Source organism: Venturia canescens, chromosome 9 (genome assembly GCF_019457755.1).
Source record: "Venturia canescens isolate UGA chromosome 9, ASM1945775v1, whole genome shotgun sequence".
Classification (NCBI taxonomy): domain Eukaryota; kingdom Metazoa; phylum Arthropoda; class Insecta; order Hymenoptera; family Ichneumonidae; genus Venturia; species Venturia canescens.
Window position 1 is genome coordinate 15,925,731 of NC_057429.1, and position 18,896 is coordinate 15,944,626.

Sequence of the window (18,896 nt, forward strand, 5' to 3'; positions counted from 1 at the left end):
TGTATGAAATCAAGTCATTTTCAGCTGTTGAATTATTTTCTCTATATTTCGACGTTGCCACTTTTTTGTGAGCAGGATCGTAACCTCAAACTGTACCTTTTTTCTGTTCTTTTTTGATTGATGTGTGACTGATTATTTCTGTTTTAAATGATTAATAATCGTTTTATAATGCATTGTGGTAATGCAAATATGCGCATTTAAAAAAAAAACGGGGTGCCCCGTTCATGCACCCACAGAACCCGGCCCTACGCGACCGAGCTTCCTTAAGCCACATCCTCTCATGAGAAATTACGGAGTAGCTGTACATTTTTCCTCATATCTCTGTTACTGATGGATGAGATGGAACAAAATTTGAACAGTAGAGAGATAAAATATTTCCAATCATTTATCCGGTTTAAAATTTATCGAAGGTGACTTATGGCAATTACTAAAATAAGGCATGACACTCGCTTCTTTCCAGAGCGTCACTAGAGACTGGCAACACGTTTGAAAACTTTTTTTCCTGAAAGGATATGAGTCAGAATGACCACATAGTATAACAAATGAACAAACAAATTGAGAAGTACTCTTTTATTCCCATACATATTTTCGTATAAACGCAAAGTCTTTTTCTTGAGAACTAATGTATTTCATGCAGCTGATGAACTGTCAATGACACATGATGTGTTTTTTAACACACATAAACGCGCCCACATGAAAACGAAAAGCGACGTTGACAGATGAAATACTACTCAGGTCAAATGGTGCTCTAATATTTTTATGCCTAGTTAGGTTACTGAGCAGCTTCTTTAAATACTGCAGCAAATATGCAAAATGCTTTGAAGCATTTCGTTCAATAATTGTATTCCGATATTCATAATTCAACATAATTTAATGAAGCTTGGTGAGCGAGTAATTTTGAAATTTTAAATTGAAGAAAAATTCGATGACAGAATTGGAAGTTGGCAATTCACTGAAAAGAAATTTCCTAATCAAGTTTTTTGTTTGTTTCGAAATATACACGAAATTTGAGCTCGGTTTTCGAATTACTTGTTATCTTGATTTTAGTGAGAGATTACAGTGGGAACTTCAAACGTGAATCTGTAGTAGATAAATTATGATTTTATTCTAACTTGATATTTTCTGGTGTAGTTTTTCGAGAAGAAGGAAAAATATTGAGACTCGTGCATGCGAAGCTTGTGACACGAGAAGAAAGAAAAATCCGGGTAAGTCGAGACATTTTTATATCGTTTTTATTGACTACCATTAGTATTTATCGGTTCGTATACTCATTTTTTCTTTCATCGTCGTTTTCACTGATCCGGTGATTTTTGAAGTACGTTGTAAGTTGAATAGGATAGTTTCAGAAGCTGGACATTGAAAAAGATGCATATATAAATAGATATTTTCGTTAGTGACTTGTGAAGGATTTTTTCAATGAATTTTTCATTCAATTTTTCATTGGCTAAAAATTCATGAAAGTCAAAAAATTCAATGACAAACTTACACTGTTGAAGGATTCGAGATTCAGAGTAACGACGTGACCACTCGTGAATATTATTGGCCTCAGTGTGCGAGCCATTATCGTAATTAACGTTCGTTTCGTTTTGACACTCAGCAATGGCCAATCTGATCCGAAAACTGCGTCACCAACTGCTAAACTCTGAATGAATGGCGATATTTTTCATTGAAAAATTCTTCCGCAATTTTTTATCTCGTTTTTTTTTTTTAATCTCAGAGAATCGGCCTTGACTGGACATTAATTGATTCACTTTAGGAAGGGAAACTCCTGTTCGTCAACTTACCTCATTTGTCACCTGATCACCGTACAAGCAATAAATAAATATCTGCAACAACATGCACGCGAGATACATCAGGACGCCTGCACCTTCTACACTCGTGGGCTGCATGTGCGTCAATTCTAAGACACTGACGCACAGGACGATTGTACTCAAGCTGTACTGAACGAATATCATCGAATTAAATATGTTGTTTAACGTTTTGGCCAGTCTGCAATAACAAATTCAACGATTTTTTATTAATTATTCGATTTTTTAATACTCAGGATTGCGTTGCTTGATCATTTTTATCATTAATCCTGAACCCCTGTAACGGGATCGATGGCAATCCAAATTCATTCGGTAAAAATCCTTTTGCTTTAATTTTTTAATTTTCTTTACATTCACACGCTTACAGAATTAAAAAGTAGAAATTACCGGAATCGGTAAATGGACAGAAAAGCCCAAGTCATTTTTTACAAGTAGGGTAATATAGGGCAAAGTGGACACATGTTGAATTCCGGGGCAAAACGGACTTTCCCGAAACTGAAATTTCATGAAATGCATAAGATTTTTTTTTCGGTTATGAAAATTTTTGTACTCTAAAAATTTCAAAACATTTAAGGTAGTCCCCGGTTCCCACAGCAACAAAGGTAAGTTTTAATTTTATCATTCCCTAGTCTGTTTTCAATTATGAAATGTCGGATTGAGTTTCAAGCATGTGTCACCGTCTTCGTTATAAAAAAAACAAAGATAATATGGTGGATTGGAAACTTTTGTTTTTAAGAAAAAAAAATACGGTTGCATTCGACCCGATTCTGGGCCTTGCGTTCGCTTTCAGGGGCTGAGGATTAATGTTTATTCATTAATTTTGCTAGTGTCATTGTAAGAGAAAGAGTTTTCGTTTGTTAAATGCTTGAACAAGCTAATTTTTTTTTTTTACTGAACTTGAAAATTAGAAGATGATGCTCAACACAATCAGCCAACATCTCTGTTTCCGTACTGTTTACCCCCGAATCCGGATTTTCCTTGTCACGAGCCTGCGGGCTGGAAATCTGTTCAGGGATTTTTTGGAATCGCAGTTTTAATATGTTCAGTTGTCCGCATGTGAGAAGCATCACGCCAGGCACGAGGGTGTCGAAAGCAACGTTTATACCAGCACCCATAGTGTGAGCAAAAATTTGATGCAAATTCAGAAGGCAGGAACCGAGTGGAGATTTATCGTCGTAAGGAACCCATGCATCGTAAGTTACTTCGTGTTTTGCTATGTTTTGAAACGAACGAACTAGCACGGATGACGCTCCGAATCCTGTCAGTGCACCGTAGCCTAAAGTATTCAGTCTTTGGCACGTCGGTGAAAGATGAAAAATAAAACAAGACAATAAAGACGTTCAAAAATCCTTGGAAGAATGTTTTCAGAACAATGGGTTTTAGGACAGGGTCTCAGGCGTGGCTTTTTCGACAATTAGCTTTCAAATAAACGAAAAAGTTTCGATTGCACTAAGAAAAAATTTTGTGCACCGAGTGCATTTCCATTCAGTTAAACAGGAATATCGTTGATTCAACTATATTTTATTGAAATGGAGAAAACGAACGGAAGAATAAATAAATCCACGGCTACTTCGTTCTACCCCATGAAATAGTGTTCAGCGAAAAAAAAACTGTGTATAAAAATACAGTCAGTTTTGAATCGTTACGAAAAATACAAGACGAAGGTGCTACTATCGAAAAACAGCAAACAAAAAAAATAATCTGAGTGAGAAAAAAACGGGAAGAATCGCGCCTGCAACAATCAATAAAAACTCATATCATCGAAAGATCAAAGATTGTGTTTTTATCCCTAGAAGAAATGACATTTTAGGGAAGTGGGAAAAAAATGTTCTGTAAAACGTCGATGGCAAATGGGCATGAAAATGAGCTTCGTAAAAAAATCGTTACTTGGTTACGTGATTGAAGTATTCGTGGATGCTGAATTCCTCGTCAGTTCTCGGATGACAGGGAGCTTCCCGGAGCGTCTCGATAACGCCGAGCAGCTCTTTCCGTTTTATAATAACGTTAAAAGTTTTTCCACAGATGCCAATCATGGTGAGTGCGATGAAGGAAGTATTAGCAAATACTTCGATATCGTCGGTCGACAAGAAAAGAGCTATTAATTCGGAGACTGTAATCGACGTTATGAAAAACACTACGAAGCACGTGTACAAATTGTAGAGTTTCGCTTTCCAAGATGATTTCCAGTGCTCTGGACGCCACAGGCCGAGGCATTGCAAAATTCGCAGTGGGTGTATCAATATTTCCATTTTCTTCGTAGCCATTGCGCATACTTGTGTAAGGATTCGAACCTACCCTCGCGCTTCGTCCAACCGAGTGAAAAAATGCAATTTTAATGAGGAAAAAATGACACGTGTCTATCAATATTAAATACGTGGCTATTTCTATGGCGGAGCCTCGATAATGCAGCCATCACATAAGCGGATTTGTGGAAAAAAATGGAAAAATATTTTTTCCGTTCGCTTTGTCCACGGGTTATCATAGCGACAATTATCCACGCACGCGAGGGAGAAAAAACCTCTTTTTCGCAATTGTCATCGCAGTGTAGATTAATTATTGAGCCGCCGGTAAGTCCGAGACGGGCGGCAACACTTTTTCCTTATTCATTTCCATTTGCTAAGAGACAATTATTATTTTCTTTTTTTTTCTTTATACCATTTCTACCGTGGAATGGTGATCAATTATTCAATTGATAATTAGCCAGTCTTACGACATCTGCTCGTCCCTTCCACCTCCCTAGGGGCGTTGGAATGAGCGGTGCAATGTAACATTCTTTCAGTGTCTCCTCAGACATCTCCACTGCACTGTCGTACATTTCTCGGACGGTGAAACCCATCGAGGGTGTGGATGGCACGTCGTGAGCCGAGCAATCGATGCTTCGTCGTACTAGTGACATTGAAAGGTACTCGAAGGGTGGGCGCTGACCTCTGAAGCATTCCGACGTTTTCAAAAAAGTGTCTGGGTGTAAACCATGTTGCACGTTACTGTTGTGTTAAAATCGTATTTAACGTTTTTTTTTCGTTTTTTTTTTTAAATTTTTCAGGAATATGCTTTTCTTTTTTGTCTACTTCAGCGCTGCGATGCTAAAGATTATGAATGAAAAAAAAGACAAAAAATAAGCTGACGAAGAATGATGCATCGCAGGATTAGTTATGAAAATGAGGAAACAAATTTATCGTTTTTATTATCAGGTTTAATAGGACAGTTGATTGGTATGGGTGGTTCCGAGGAACGAAAAACTGAGGATGTGTATTTTGTGGGAAAAAGTGGGCTGAAGAGCTTCGAACTTGGAACGAGCAGAATTTTTTATTGTTACTTTCTAAATGGTGTTTGGTTCTCGGTTTTAGACAGTTTTTTCCACTACTCTCATAGACAGTGGTGGAAATTAAAAAAAAAAAATATGATGTTTTGGAAAAAATATATTTTTCGTTAATTTTTGGACAAATATAGAAGTAGAGGAAAAAAAAGTCAAAAAAATTTCCTGAATTTTTCGGGTATCCCGGTTTGCCCCGGTCCCCCCCACATAAAAACAGTGGCGAAAAAAGTAATAAAAATAAGAATGGAAAAAATTGAGCGAACAAACGTAAGTAACATAATATAATAACTTTATGATATAAATGTGTTGGTAAACACATTTTCTGAGAATTCTTGCTTCTAGATTCCTCGTGGCCTCTCCAGAAAGTAACTCCCAATTTACCGAAATTTCATCGATCGCTGAAGGTATCCATTGCAGTCTGGCTTTAAGAATTTCTAAGTGTGCATACGCGAGATTCAGAAGATTGCAGACAAACAGATCGAAAGAGCTTCCGATCGCTGCACAAAAAACGTTCGCCGATGTTTGGTGGGCGTAGGCGCACCAGAAACCGAGGAACGTTTTGTGCTCGAATGGTATCCAGCTGTTGAATGGGAGACTTCGAGTCAGGAAAGAACTTATCGTGATTGCCATGATCGTGAAGCCAACGAGTGATTGATTGAAAATAATCCAAGTTCTGAAAATTTTTGGATTACAAGAAATTTTAATGGAAAAGATTTTAGGGTAGATCATGCTCGTATGATCGTCTTTCATGGGTGTCTAAATTGGGTCGATATTTACTTCCTAAAAAAAAGATACTATCACTCGAAATTAATGTCAGAGTTATTTATTCGAAATAGTGAATAAATTTTTTCAACTTTTATCTTTTGGTGAATGAAATTACAAGCCATTAATTAATCGGGGATCCATCACTGACTGCACCCAAAATTTCATTCGTCCCTAGCGAAAATACTAGAGTATTTTTGTGTCAAAAATGGCATTGGAGAACGCAAAGGGAAATGGATGAAGAAAAAAGTATTACTAAAAAGACAGAAGGCTATGACAGACATGGGCCAAGCCAAGAAGAAACAAAATGCCGAATTAATCAAATGTGAGTTTACGAGTGCTCATTACCAATTTCGTTCAATCTTTAACGTAATATATCTTTATTACTAGTAAAACAATCGTCTTGAATTTTTTCCCAAATTTTCGTTATATACTTCATTGTGTTCGTTTTTCATAAGCTTCGTAAGAAGCGTTCATTCGTTCTATGGAAAGATAAACAATTTTTTACGCAAAGTCCCTGTAACCCTGTGTATTTTTCATCATATTCAAACACGTTTATCTAAATAACCAATAAGACTAACCCTTTAAAATTTGATATGAGTGTCAGTCGACGACCCGTGTAAACTCTGTGTAAATTTCAAGTCTATCTTAAGAAAATCGTTTCGTGCATGAACTACCTTAACGGAATCAATGTACGTAAAATACTTTCGTAGAAATAAATGCACGAATCGTGGTGTTGAAATCAGATGATAAAAACTATCGTGCAGCAGCAAAACCTAGGTCCGACTCACCAGCGAGTATCGGGATTTGAAAATAAATACACATATTTGATTTAGCATTCTTGTGGGAAATTTATTTCTTGTGATTGTTCATTTTTCAGAACTGAAGTTTTGAAAAGTATTTTATAAAAGTCCTTCCTCGCCACATCTTTGGGACAGTTTGATTTTTCAAGTTCCAAGAAACTCAACGTGGAACCTGATAAAATCTGAGTTTCGGCGCGGACACAGGAAATTGTTATCAAATTGCTGCTCGTCAAAAAAAAAAAAAAAAAAAAATACACATTTTGATTAATCTGTAAACTTTCACTTTTCATGGCCACAAATCACCAGAGTTTCTCCCTCGAGTAATGAACGTTGAAAATATAATTTAAAAACTGCAAAATTCAAAGAGAAACAAAAATTAATCACTATCCAAAAAAAAATTCCTTTTGTGGTGCTCACACCACGATTCACTCTCGAAGAGTGACTTGAACGAAATTTTCAGCAATAAACCGTTAGAGTGATAGAAAGACTAATAAAAATTAAAAAACGGAGGAAATTACCGCTTCTCCAGCCCACCACTTTTGTACCCTAGAAAATCTATTTCTTCCAGTACAAATATTCGCTCCAAGTCGGAGAGGAAACCGGAGGAACTCTTCGTTCGGCTGATGGACTTCGACTGAGCTCTCAACTACTGAGCCGTAGTCCTCGAAGGGTCTGTTGAAAGAACGCGTATAAAGTATTATGTTTTCTTTACCATGACATGAGAACCTATCATCAACGGTACGATAAAACAATCGATGACTTTCCCTCCACAATTTTTTCTTTCATAGGAAGAGTTTAATTGAATGTCATGCGATGTTTTCTCTACTCTCGTATGGGGGAAGACCCATAATTTGCTGAATCGAGTGACGAAAAAAATTGACGATACTTACTTACCTTACTTTATTCACTGTGGAATTGAGGGACACGACATTTTCATAGAGTCTAGAGCCACATTTATTATTTAAGGATTGATTGTACGAGAAAATTGCATTGCAATAAGTTCTACCTCGACTTGCCTTACTCGGTAGAAAAAAATTCTGTAATTATTCTTCGTTCGCTAACATTCACGTCGACGCAACTTCGTATGATACAATAATATGAACCCCACTTCAAGGAAATTCCTTCTCTTATCATCCTTTATCGATTCATTGATTGACAGAGGAAGAGAACGAAATAAAGTTTATTTTTAACCCGTTGTAAATCAATATTTTTCCAGAGGTCAAAGTTGATTGATTGTTATCTCAACAACGATAATCTTGAAACCTGAAGATTGGTCCATTTCAACTGAACAATAGCTACCTTATTGATCTACAATAGCACTTCATGAAGTACATGATGATAATACGTAAAGTTTGATCTTACGTCAATCGCTGGTAGAAAGAACGTTGAAGACAGAGTATGATAATTTGATGAGCTAAAATAATAATTTTTGATATTTAGGCAGAAAATATTTACAGGATGATTGATGCAAAAAGTTTACAGTGTCAATGATTATAGAATAGTACTCACGCTAGTAAATGCATCGAGTGACAATGGTATGACATTATAGCATACAAAAGTAATCGGTCGTTGCGAATTTAGCATTATTACAATGAGACTTCTTTTCGTCCCGATATGAAACGACGTCCAGTCCATTCTATAAATAGCCTGACAAATGTCCACACTCTGGACAAATTAATTTTCGTAAATTACCGTGCACTGACTCATTGTGCGTACGATGATGAATTGAAATTTTGTAAGTTTCTGAATTACAATAAAAAATGATTGTATCGATCATATTCACGAGTGAGAAAAGTGATGGAAATCATACCTGAAGTGATAATTCGTTTCCGTAATAGCAGAAAATGAATATCTCCGTGAACATTGCAGCGAGATACATGACGGTAGAAACAAAATCTGGACTGAAAAGTTCTTCTTTCGAAAGTTCGTAAACGCTGACGCACAGAACGAGAGAGCTGATACTGAATTGTAGGAAAACAACGAAGCCGAAGATACCGTTGAGCGTACTGGTTAATCTATAATTCAAGCGATCTTGGAATATTGATGCGAAAGAAGTTTGCAAAATTTTGAAATGTGCAGTCAGAGAATAGTTTTTTACTGAAATATTCGGACGGGATGTCTGATACAATCTGCCAGCAACTGAGTCTCCAGTTCTCGGCTTTGTTTCTCGTCGTCTTCGTCGCAATTGCTCTCCGATGACTTTTTTTGGGCTGTTATAATTTGCGGTAAAGCTTCGAAGCGGTATTTGAGAATTTTCATTTGAGAGCAAGTGATTATAATGAGACCAGGGAAAAATGTGTCGAAGGCACTGTTAATCAATGCACCCGTAGCGACGGCTATGGTTTGATGGATGAATGTAGAAAGGTAAACGATTTGTGTTGCATCGTAGGCGTAGGGAAACCAGCTTTTAAAAGTTAGTTTCCGGTTAGGCACATTCACAATCATTGACTTGATTGCTGTATAAATTGTCGATGCCATTGTGAGGGCCGTATACCGGAAGAAAATCCATCTTGAAAACAAATTCAAAACTAACGTCAGATACATTTGTCAATGAAGTTCTTCAATTACTGAACCCAGCTGATAGGCGTTTTAAGGTAAGATAGAAACCGAAAGTTCAGTAAAATTCACTTCATGCATAGTGTAATTACGTTTAGTGAAATTACGGACGGGGCATGGGGACATTTGATTGTTCCGAAACAGTATCGTGTGTATCGATCCACATAATTGCACCATCAATCAACGTCCCTAGACCAGTCGAATAAAAATTGTTATTTTTGTTCGACTGGCCTAGGGATGTTAAAAAATACGTGCTTGCGATTCGTTTCAGTACCCGTTCGACCAGCAAACCGGTAAGAACAAAATAGTCTCTTTGTTGAAGGGAGTCCGACGTAAGAAGTCGTCGATATTTTTTTTATCATCAACCTTATTTGATTGTATTTTCAACAGTGGTTAATCGTGAAGTGTAACAAATTTTTCAGGGGTAATCATTGTTTTATTAATCTACAGTGGCACTTTGCGTCGTACACGATTGGTCATGCGTTAATCGTTTTGGGAAATAACGTTGAAGACAGAGTACGACAGTTTGATAAGCTGAAATGGTAATTTTCGAAATTTAGCAGAAATAATCTTCGAGATCATTGGTAAAAAAAATTTTATAAGCTCCTTATCATTGAACAGTTACTCACTCTAGTAAATGCAACGAGCGACAATGATATGACATTGTAGCAAATAAAAGTTATTGGTCGTTGCGAACATAGCATTATTACTATTAGACTTTTATTCATTCCAGTGCTGAGCGATGTCCAGTCCATGCTGTAAACAGCTTCGCAAATGTCCATACTCTGAACAAATGAATTTTCATAGAATACCATGCATTGAAACATGATGTGTACCTAGATGAATTTATTGTTTGCCCCAGCACGTATATGAAAAGAATTTTAATAACACGTGAACCCAGAAATAATCAAAGAAAAAACTTTTTTGATGCAAATAAAAAATGGAGATTTCAAACTGATTCAGAAAGCAATATTTTAGTTAAATGAAATTTATCATGAAATATTTTTCGATTTTTTTTATAGAATCGATTCTAAAACAGAAGACAGCCATGCCAAGGCGAAGTAGGACGTAACACACTTAAAAATTCCTTCCATCAAATAACAAGTAACAGTGATCGTGAATGACATTTCCAGTTGTAATAATCATACCTGAAGTGATAATTCATTCCCGTAATAGCACAAAATGAATATCTGCGTCAGCATTGACGCAAGATACATGATGATGGGCACGAATTCTATACTGAAAATTTTCATTCTTGAAACCTCATACACGCTAACGCAAAGTACGAGAGTGCTGATGCTGAATTGTAGAAAAATAACGAAGCCGAAGATGCCGTTGAGCGTATTGGCTAATCTATAATTCAAGCGATCTTGGAATACTGCTATGAAAGAACTTTGCGAAATTTTGTAATAGTCAGAAGATAATTTTTTACTGAAATATTCGGACGTGATGCCTGATGCAATCTGTCAACAATTGAGCCTCCAGTTCTCGGTTTTTTTTCTCGTCGTCTTCGTCGCCGTTACTTTCCGATGCCGTTATTCGCGTCTTTATAATTTGCGGCATAGCTTCGAAGCGGTGCTTTAAAGTGTTCATTTGGGCGCACGTGAGTATAATGAGACCAGGAAATAATGTGTCAAAGGCGCTGTTTACGGTAGCTCCTGCACTTGCTGTTACGACTTGATGGAAGTATGTAAAAAGGAAAACGATTTGTGTCGAATTGTAGGCATAAGGCAACCAGCCTTTGAACATCAGTTTACGTTCAGGTATATCCATAATTATCGATTGCAACACCATTAGAAATGCCGTTGATACGAACAGTACCACATACCGAGACGCAATCCATCTTCAAATTGAAAAAACTCCACGTAAAATAGATTTTCAAACTCCTCACTTTCACGCTGATCATATTAGATCAAAGAATTTATAAATATTGATTCTTCCTTTTTCAAATTATTCACTCGATGACAAATGCCGCGACGATCGGATGATTTTTCGCCTGTCCACTACCTTCATAATTTTGTGTCCTAACGTTGAAACCAATGGATGAACAATTACATGTAGTGAAGGATTACTGCTTTCTAATTCTGGTAGACTGCAGTCCAAATTTTTATAGACTTCGATTCAATGTTCTTGCACGCTGGTCTTGGTTAGAGTTAAAATTCGAAATTATTCCCGTCTGTTGGACGAATGTCGAAAGGTTGTAGATTTTTGTCGAAAGTAATTGCCAAAGCATTATCTAAATCAGTTTAATTGTGAACCCGTTGGAAAGAGCTAGGCACCGCTGTTGGGTGAAATTTTGTCAATCCTCGAGAAGTTTACTAACATTGAAAATAACCTCAAGGAGGAAATTGTGAATGAATTGTCAAACAACGTCGTCAACAAAAGTAAGTAAACTGGAGATTTTAAATCAATTCTCACTACATTTTTCAAAGGTCTTCAATCGGATCTACTGCCTGGACTGGACTAATGTGCTTAAAAAAAATCGAATTTTTATGTTTTCAGGTGGGACGAAGAGGGATGTTAGTACATGTAAAAAAAAGTTACTTTTCCAAAATTTGAGATAAAAAAAATTATTCAGCGGTCCCTCAAACGGCTTTTCAAATTGTCAATTTCTTTCCGGACAACAGTTCCGCAAGAAAAATAATTTCATGAATTTATGTAATAGAAAAAATTTGTTTTGTGTTTTTATTTTTTGTGTAATTTTTTGCCTCTATATTTTTCTTCGGTATGATTATGCAGTTTGGATACTTTTCCGAAAATTGATGCAAGAATGTTTTTTTACTATGAACTATTTTGATTAGTCACCATTAATGAAATTTCGTCGGGGGAGGCTGACATTTTCCATAAAAACAATCATTTATGGGGTGTCCTTGTTTCGTAATTTTTTTTTTTTCTCGTCATCCGATGTGCTTGGCAACTTTTTCATTTATTTGACAGATTATTGGAAAAGGGGATTTTTGAGATATTGTTTGTTGAGATGTTTTTATAAAAAAATTCTTACAAGGTTTCATCTATTTAGAAGGAAGAGTTTTGTTACGGGGTTTGGTTGTTCTTTGACATGATAACGTGAATCATTTTTCTAAATAGGACATTACAGAAATTAATAATTGCGAGGTTGCGTAGAATGTTTCAGTGATTGGGCAATTTGATGTTTCAAGTCACCTGGCATTGTGTTTGCTACGTGCCTGAATTTGAATCTCTACCGCATTCCGTGGTTCGCAAACATCGTTTACTAAGTCATTCGTTAGTGCGATTATTTCACGTCGTTTTATTAATAAAACCGCCATTTTCCCAGACATTGCGATCATCGATAGCAAGACAAACGAACCCTGAGCGAATTCTTCAACACTGTTGAATGAACAGAAGAGTTCGATAAATTCAGATACGACAAACGTGAAAACAAAAAGGACGACAATAACTGTATAGCAGTTATAGAGCACAAATTTCCAACCGGTAAGCCATGATAATGGTCGCCATAGGCCAAGAAACTTAAAAATCGTAAAGTTCAATGACAGTATATGCATTTTTGGTATAACCGGGCTTTGCATGCCTTACACATTCGAGCAGTGCTATCTGGCTACTGGCTAACTTTGATCCCGAGGAAACGAAGAATTTGCAAATAAAGAGGGTCATCAAAGCAATTTTCTAAAACCATTAACGACAACTGTATGTCACAGAAGAAAAACAGTCAGCATCAACCCTTTACAACTTAAAGATTCATGAGTTAATGATGCAAAAATATTGTGAACGTTCTTTCGCGATCGATCGACGCTAGGTAGGGAACATGACTCTCTACGGTTCCGCATTTAACCACAAAAAAGGCAGCAATTTGTCTCAACCATTCGTAACTTAAGTATTCATCGAGTAATTATACAAAAAAATTAATTGCGAAGACAAAGTATCGATTCGAATAATTTCACCATCAATAAATCCATTTTTATTGCATGAGTCTACGGACGTCGAAAGATATCTGCTTGCAACTCGTTGCAGTATTAGTCCAGACAGCAAACCTTCAACATGAAAACAGCTTCTTTGCAAAGCGTCATGTGAGACGTTAATAGTTTTCCAGCGTATAGTGAATAACGTGAGAAATTTCGTTAAAGTATTTGTTACCCGCCATCGAGTCTAGTCATGAAGCGTTTATGAGACAGCATGAGTTCGCTGTGGTACAAGATAATTCGTAATTTGCTACATCGAGTCCCGGGAAAAATCTACGATACCCATTTACTTTTTCGTGATTATTCTGCATTTGCCAACGTGGATGTCGACGCAACTTTGAATGATTCAATGATGTAAGTCGCCCACTTCAAATCGACCACCTCTTTAGCCATTGACAAACGATTAATTTATTGTCAGAAAAAGGAAAGTTGAGGAAATTGATTCCCCCCAATCTTAGTCAATCAATATTTCTTCCATCAGTGTTGATTTATCATTTTTTCAACACCTTTAATCGGTAAGTGTCAAGATCGATCAAATTTAATTGATCATTTATAAGTTTGTTTATCTACAATAAGACTTTTTGACGTACACAATCAACATGCTCTTAATCGCTGCTAGAAAGAACGTTGAAGACAGAGTATGACAGTTTGATGAGCTGAAATGATAATTTTTGAAATTTAGCAGAAATAATTTTCGAGATCATTGGTAAAAAAAGTTGATAAGCTTCTTATCATTTATCAGTTACTCACTCTAGTAAATGCAACGAGCGACAATGATATGACACTGTAGCAAATAAAAGTTATTGGTCGTTGCGAACATAGCATTATTACCATCAGACTTTTATTCATTCCAGGGCTGAGCGATGTCCAGTCCATGCTGTAAACAGCTTCGCAAATGTCCATACTCTGAACAAATGAATTTTCATAGAATACCATGCATTGAAACATGATGCGTGCCTGCATTAATTTATTGTTTGCCCCAGCACGTATGTGAAAAGGATTTTAATAACACGTGAACCAAGAAATAATGAAAGAAGAAAATTTTTTGATTCAACTAAAAAATGGATATTTCAAACTGATACAGAAAGCAATATTTTAGTTAAATGAAATTTATCATGGAATATTCTTCGATTTTTTTATAGAATCGATTTAAAATAATATTGAATGCAGAAGACAGTCATGCCAACGCGAAGTAGAACGTAACACATATAAAAAAATTCCTCCCATCAAAAAACAAGTAACACTGATCGTGAATGACATTTCCAATTGTAATAATCATACCTCAAGTGATAATTCATTTCCGTAGTAACACATAATGAATATTTGCGTCAGCAATGAAGCAAGATACATGATGATAGGCACGAATTCTGTACTGAAAATTTTCATTCTTGAAGCCCTATACACGTTAACGCAAAGTACGAGAGAGCTGATGCTGAATTGTAGAAAAATAACGAAGCCGAAGATCTCGTTTAGTGTATCGGCCAATCTATAATTCAAGCGATCTTGGAATACAGATGTGAAAAAACTTTGCAAAATATTGTAATGCGCAGAGTCACAGGATAGTTTTTTACCGAAATATTCGGACGTGATGCCTGATGCAATCTGTCAACAATTGGGTCTCCAATTCTCGGTTTTTTTTCTCGTCGTCTTCGTCGCCGTTACTCTCCGATGACTTTTTTCGTGCGCTTATAATTTGCGGTATAGCCTCGAAGCGGTATTTGAGAATTTTCATTTGAGAGCAAGTGAGTATAATGAGACCAGGAAATAATGTGTCAAAGGCGCTGTTTACGGTTGCTCCTGTACTTAATGTTACGGCTTGATGGAAGTATGTAAAGAGGAAAACGATTTGTGTCGAGTTGTAGGCATAAGGGAACCAGCCTTCGAACAGCAGTTTACGTTCAGGTAAATCCATAATTATCGATTGCAATATCATGAGAAATGCCGTCGACATGAACAGTACCGAACACCAAGACGTAATCCATCTTAAAATTGAAAAAACTTCACGTAAAATGGATTTTAAAACCCCTCACTTTCACGCTAATCATATTAGATTTCTTTCTATCTAGATTTCTATTTCCAAATTTAGATTAGAATTTCTAAAAATTCTTTTTTCCTTTTTCAAATTATTTACTCAATGACAAATATCACGACGATCGGATGATTTTTTGTCTGCTGTGTAATAGCTTCATGATTTTGTGTTGTAACGATGAAAACACTGGATGAACGATTACATCTAGTGAAGGATTACTGCTTCCATGATCTCTCAATTATGAATATTTTTTTCTCAACATACATAATTTTCTTCCCGGTATGAGAGAATATGATGTGACAGGAGAATAAAATTTACTCGACCTCAACGCTCCACTAAAACTTCTCGAGTGTACCGAAGTTGTGTAATCACATTGTGTTGTTCATAATATTAGGCAAAACGAATTCATTATAAGTTCATAAAATCTCATGTTCGTGGAAGACTCGTCGAGTCAGTCATATTGGAATTACATCTTGACCGACGAGTGCTCGAAGTATCGAGAGACAAATAACGACAACCGTCGCTCGGATCAGGGTAAAGCTAGTTTCGAGGGTTGACATGCACAATTATCGATTTTCGATTACTGTGGATCCAACTATCGAGAGTGGGGAGAACAGCAGATCATGCACCAGTTTATTATTGAAAGAAAATTAATCACTTCTGTTTTAATTCTGGTAGACTGCAGTCAAAATTTTTATAGACTTCGATTCAATGTTCTTGCACGCTGGTCTTGGTTAAAGTTAAAATTCGAAATTATCCCGTCTGTTGGACGGACGTCGAAAGGTTGTAGATTTTGGTCGAAAGTAATTGCCAAAGCATTATCTATAAATCAGTTTAATTGTGAACTCGTCGGAAAGAGTTAGGCACCGCTGTCGGGTAAAATTTTGTCAACCCTCGAGGAGCTTACTATAACATCGAAAATAACCTTATGGAGGAAATTGTGAAATAATTGTCAAGCAACGCCGTCAAAGGGTGTCTTATTTCCTCGTTATCAACAGAAGCAAGTAAACTAGAGAAAAAAAATCGAATTTTTATGTTTTTTGGTGGGCCGAAGAGGGATGTTAGTGCATGTAAAAAAAGTAACTTTTCCAAAATTTGAGATTAAAATAAAAATATTCAGCGGTCCCTCAAACGATTTCTGGGTCGATTTCTTTCTGGACAACAGTTAATAGATACTGTAAAAAAAAGCTAATACGAATTCATAAATTTTTTAATACTAATTAGAAAATAGATTATTTGGGAATGACGCAAGATTAATAATTTCATGAATTTATGTTATAGAAAAAATTTGTTTTGTATTCTAATTTTTTGTTCAATTTTTTGCGTCTATATTTTTTTTCGGTAATTATGCAGTTTGGATACTTTTTCGAAAGTTTATGCAAGAGATTTTTTTTTATTCTGAACTGCTTCGATTAATCACCCATAATGCAATTTTGTCCATAAAACAATAATTTATGGGGTGCTTAGCGAATTCTGCATTTATTTGACAGATTATTTGAAAAGTTGCTTTTCATAACGATCTGCTTATTTGAGAGGGTTTTAGAGATATTGTTTGTTGAGATGTTTTTATAAAAGAATCCTTACAAGGTTCAACTATTTAGAAAGGAGGAGTTTTATCACGGGGTTTGGTTGTTCTTTGTCATGATAACGTTCGTCATTTTTCTGATAGGACTTATTGTAAAAATCCATAATCGTAAGGTTGTGTAGAACATTCCAGTGATTTGTCAATTTGATGTTTCAAGTCACCTGGCATCACGTTTGCTACGTGCCTGAATTTGAATCTCTGCCGCATCTCGTGGTTCGCAAACATCATTTACCAAGTCATTCGTTAGTTCGATTATTTCTCGTCGTTTTATTAAAAAAACCATCATTTTTCCAAACACTGTGATTATTGATAGTAACATGAACGAACCCTGAGCGAATTCTTCAACACTGTCGAATGAACTGACGAGGTCGATAAACTCAGATACAATAAACGTGGAAATGAAGAAAGTGATAATAAGTGTATAGCAGTTATAGAGCACAAATTTCCAACCGGTATGCCATGGTAGCGGTCGCCACACGCCACAAAATTTAAGAATCGTAAAGTTCAGTGACAGTATATGCATTTTTGGTACAACCGTGATTTACATGCCTTACGCCCCCGAATAGCTCTGTATTACCACTGGCTAACTATGATCTCGAGGAAAAGAAGAATTTTCAGATAAAGAGTGTCTTCGAAGCAATTTTCTAAAACAACGAACGGCAACTGTATGTCACAGAAGAAAAACAGTCAGTATCAACCCTTTACAAATTAAAGATTCATGAGTTAATGATGCAAAAAAATTGTGAACGTTCTTTCGCGATCGATCGACGCTAGGTAGGGAACATGACCCTCCACTTTTCCGCGTTCAACTACAAAGAAGGCAGCAATTAGTTTCAACCATTTGTAATTTAAGTATTCATCAGGTAATTATACAAAAAAAAAGGAACATTGTCAGCCCTTCATACAACAAATAACTAAGCGGATAGTACGTAGAATCATTTAATTGCGAAGAAAAAGTATCGATTCGAATAATTTCACCATCAATAAACCCATTTTTATTGCATGAGTCTAGGGCCGTCGAAAGATATCTGCTAGCAACTCGTTGCAGTGTTAGTCCAGGCAGCAAACCTTCAACAAGAAAACAGCTTCTTTGCAAAGTGTTATATGAGATGTTAATAGTTCTCCAGCTTATAGTGAACAACGTGAGAAATTTCGTTAAAGTATTTGTTACTCGCCATCGAGTCTAGTCATGAAGCGTTCATGAGACAGCATGAGTTCGCTGTAGTACAAGAGAATCCGTAATTTGCTACATCGAGTCCCAGGAAAAATCGACGATACCCGTTTACTTTTGCTTTTTCCCTATAGAACTAAAGGCCACAGGCCTCGGGGACCACATTAATTCATATTCAAGGATTCGTTCAAGTACGAGAGAAATGCATTGTAAGACCTTTCTTTTTACATCTGCTTCCCTCTGTACAAAAAATTCTGTGATTATCTTGCATTTGACAAACGATTCATTTATTGTCAGAAAAGAGGAAAGTTGAGGAAAATGATTCCCCCCAAATCTTTGTCAATCAATATTTCTTCCATCAGCGTTGAGTTGCCATTTTTTCAACAACTTTAATCGCTAAGTGTCAAGATCGACCAAATTTATGGGAATGTGGAGCAAAGTGGACACTTGAAAAATACATTTTGGGGCAAAGTGGGCACTTCCAAAAGTGAAGAAAAAAATCATTTTCAATATTTTTTTTTTCAACTTAGATTCTGGTTCCATAACCACTTCTACAAGTTTTTATGTGTTATTGCTCAATTAATTTGGGATAATAGACGAAAAATATAGAGAAAATGTTAAGTATAAAAATTGAAAATTTGCCTTTTTTGTAAAATTTGTAATTTTACGAAATGGTTATTTTATTTATATTAATTACAAAAATCGCATCGGTAACTGACGTCATCATCGTCGACACCTGCACATGACGAAAATTTAGAGCGGGCTTCTTCGGTTTTCTCGATTTTGTTGATTTTTGCTTCCTCATCGAGGAAGCTTTGTGACGATGAAATTTTTTTTTTTTCCAGTTTTCAATGTCAATGTGCTCAAAATGTTCCAAAACATCGAAAAATCATATCTATAAAAAATGTCCGGATGTGTGTGTGTGTGT

At 36.2% G+C, this 18,896-nt stretch overlaps 2 protein-coding genes across 2 annotated transcripts; both read right to left on the reverse strand.

Moving 5' to 3' along the window:
- Positions 1-1,228: 1,228 nt before the first annotated feature.
- Positions 1,229-4,166, reverse strand: LOC122416471 (odorant receptor 2a-like). Its single transcript, XM_043429464.1, has 5 exons — positions 3,696-4,166; positions 2,706-3,098; positions 1,785-1,989; positions 1,487-1,642; positions 1,229-1,349 (listed from the first exon to the last, which is right to left on the reverse strand). The coding sequence occupies exons 1-5, from the start codon at positions 4,070-4,072 to the stop codon at positions 1,293-1,295; spliced, it is 1,188 nt and encodes a 395-aa protein (XP_043285399.1). The 5' UTR covers positions 4,073-4,166; the 3' UTR covers positions 1,229-1,292.
- A 5,528-nt stretch (positions 4,167-9,694) lies between these two features.
- On the reverse strand, positions 9,695-17,320 carry LOC122416609 (uncharacterized). The gene is made up of 11 exons (XM_043429678.1): positions 16,959-17,320; positions 14,755-15,165; positions 14,465-14,669; positions 13,934-14,089; positions 13,810-13,839; positions 13,359-13,456; positions 12,408-12,785; positions 10,678-11,088; positions 10,394-10,598; positions 9,875-10,030; positions 9,695-9,779 (listed from the first exon to the last, which is right to left on the reverse strand). The coding sequence occupies exons 1-11, from the start codon at positions 17,318-17,320 to the stop codon at positions 9,729-9,731; spliced, it is 2,463 nt and encodes an 820-aa protein (XP_043285613.1). The 3' UTR covers positions 9,695-9,728.
- Positions 17,321-18,896: the final 1,576 nt, after the last annotated feature.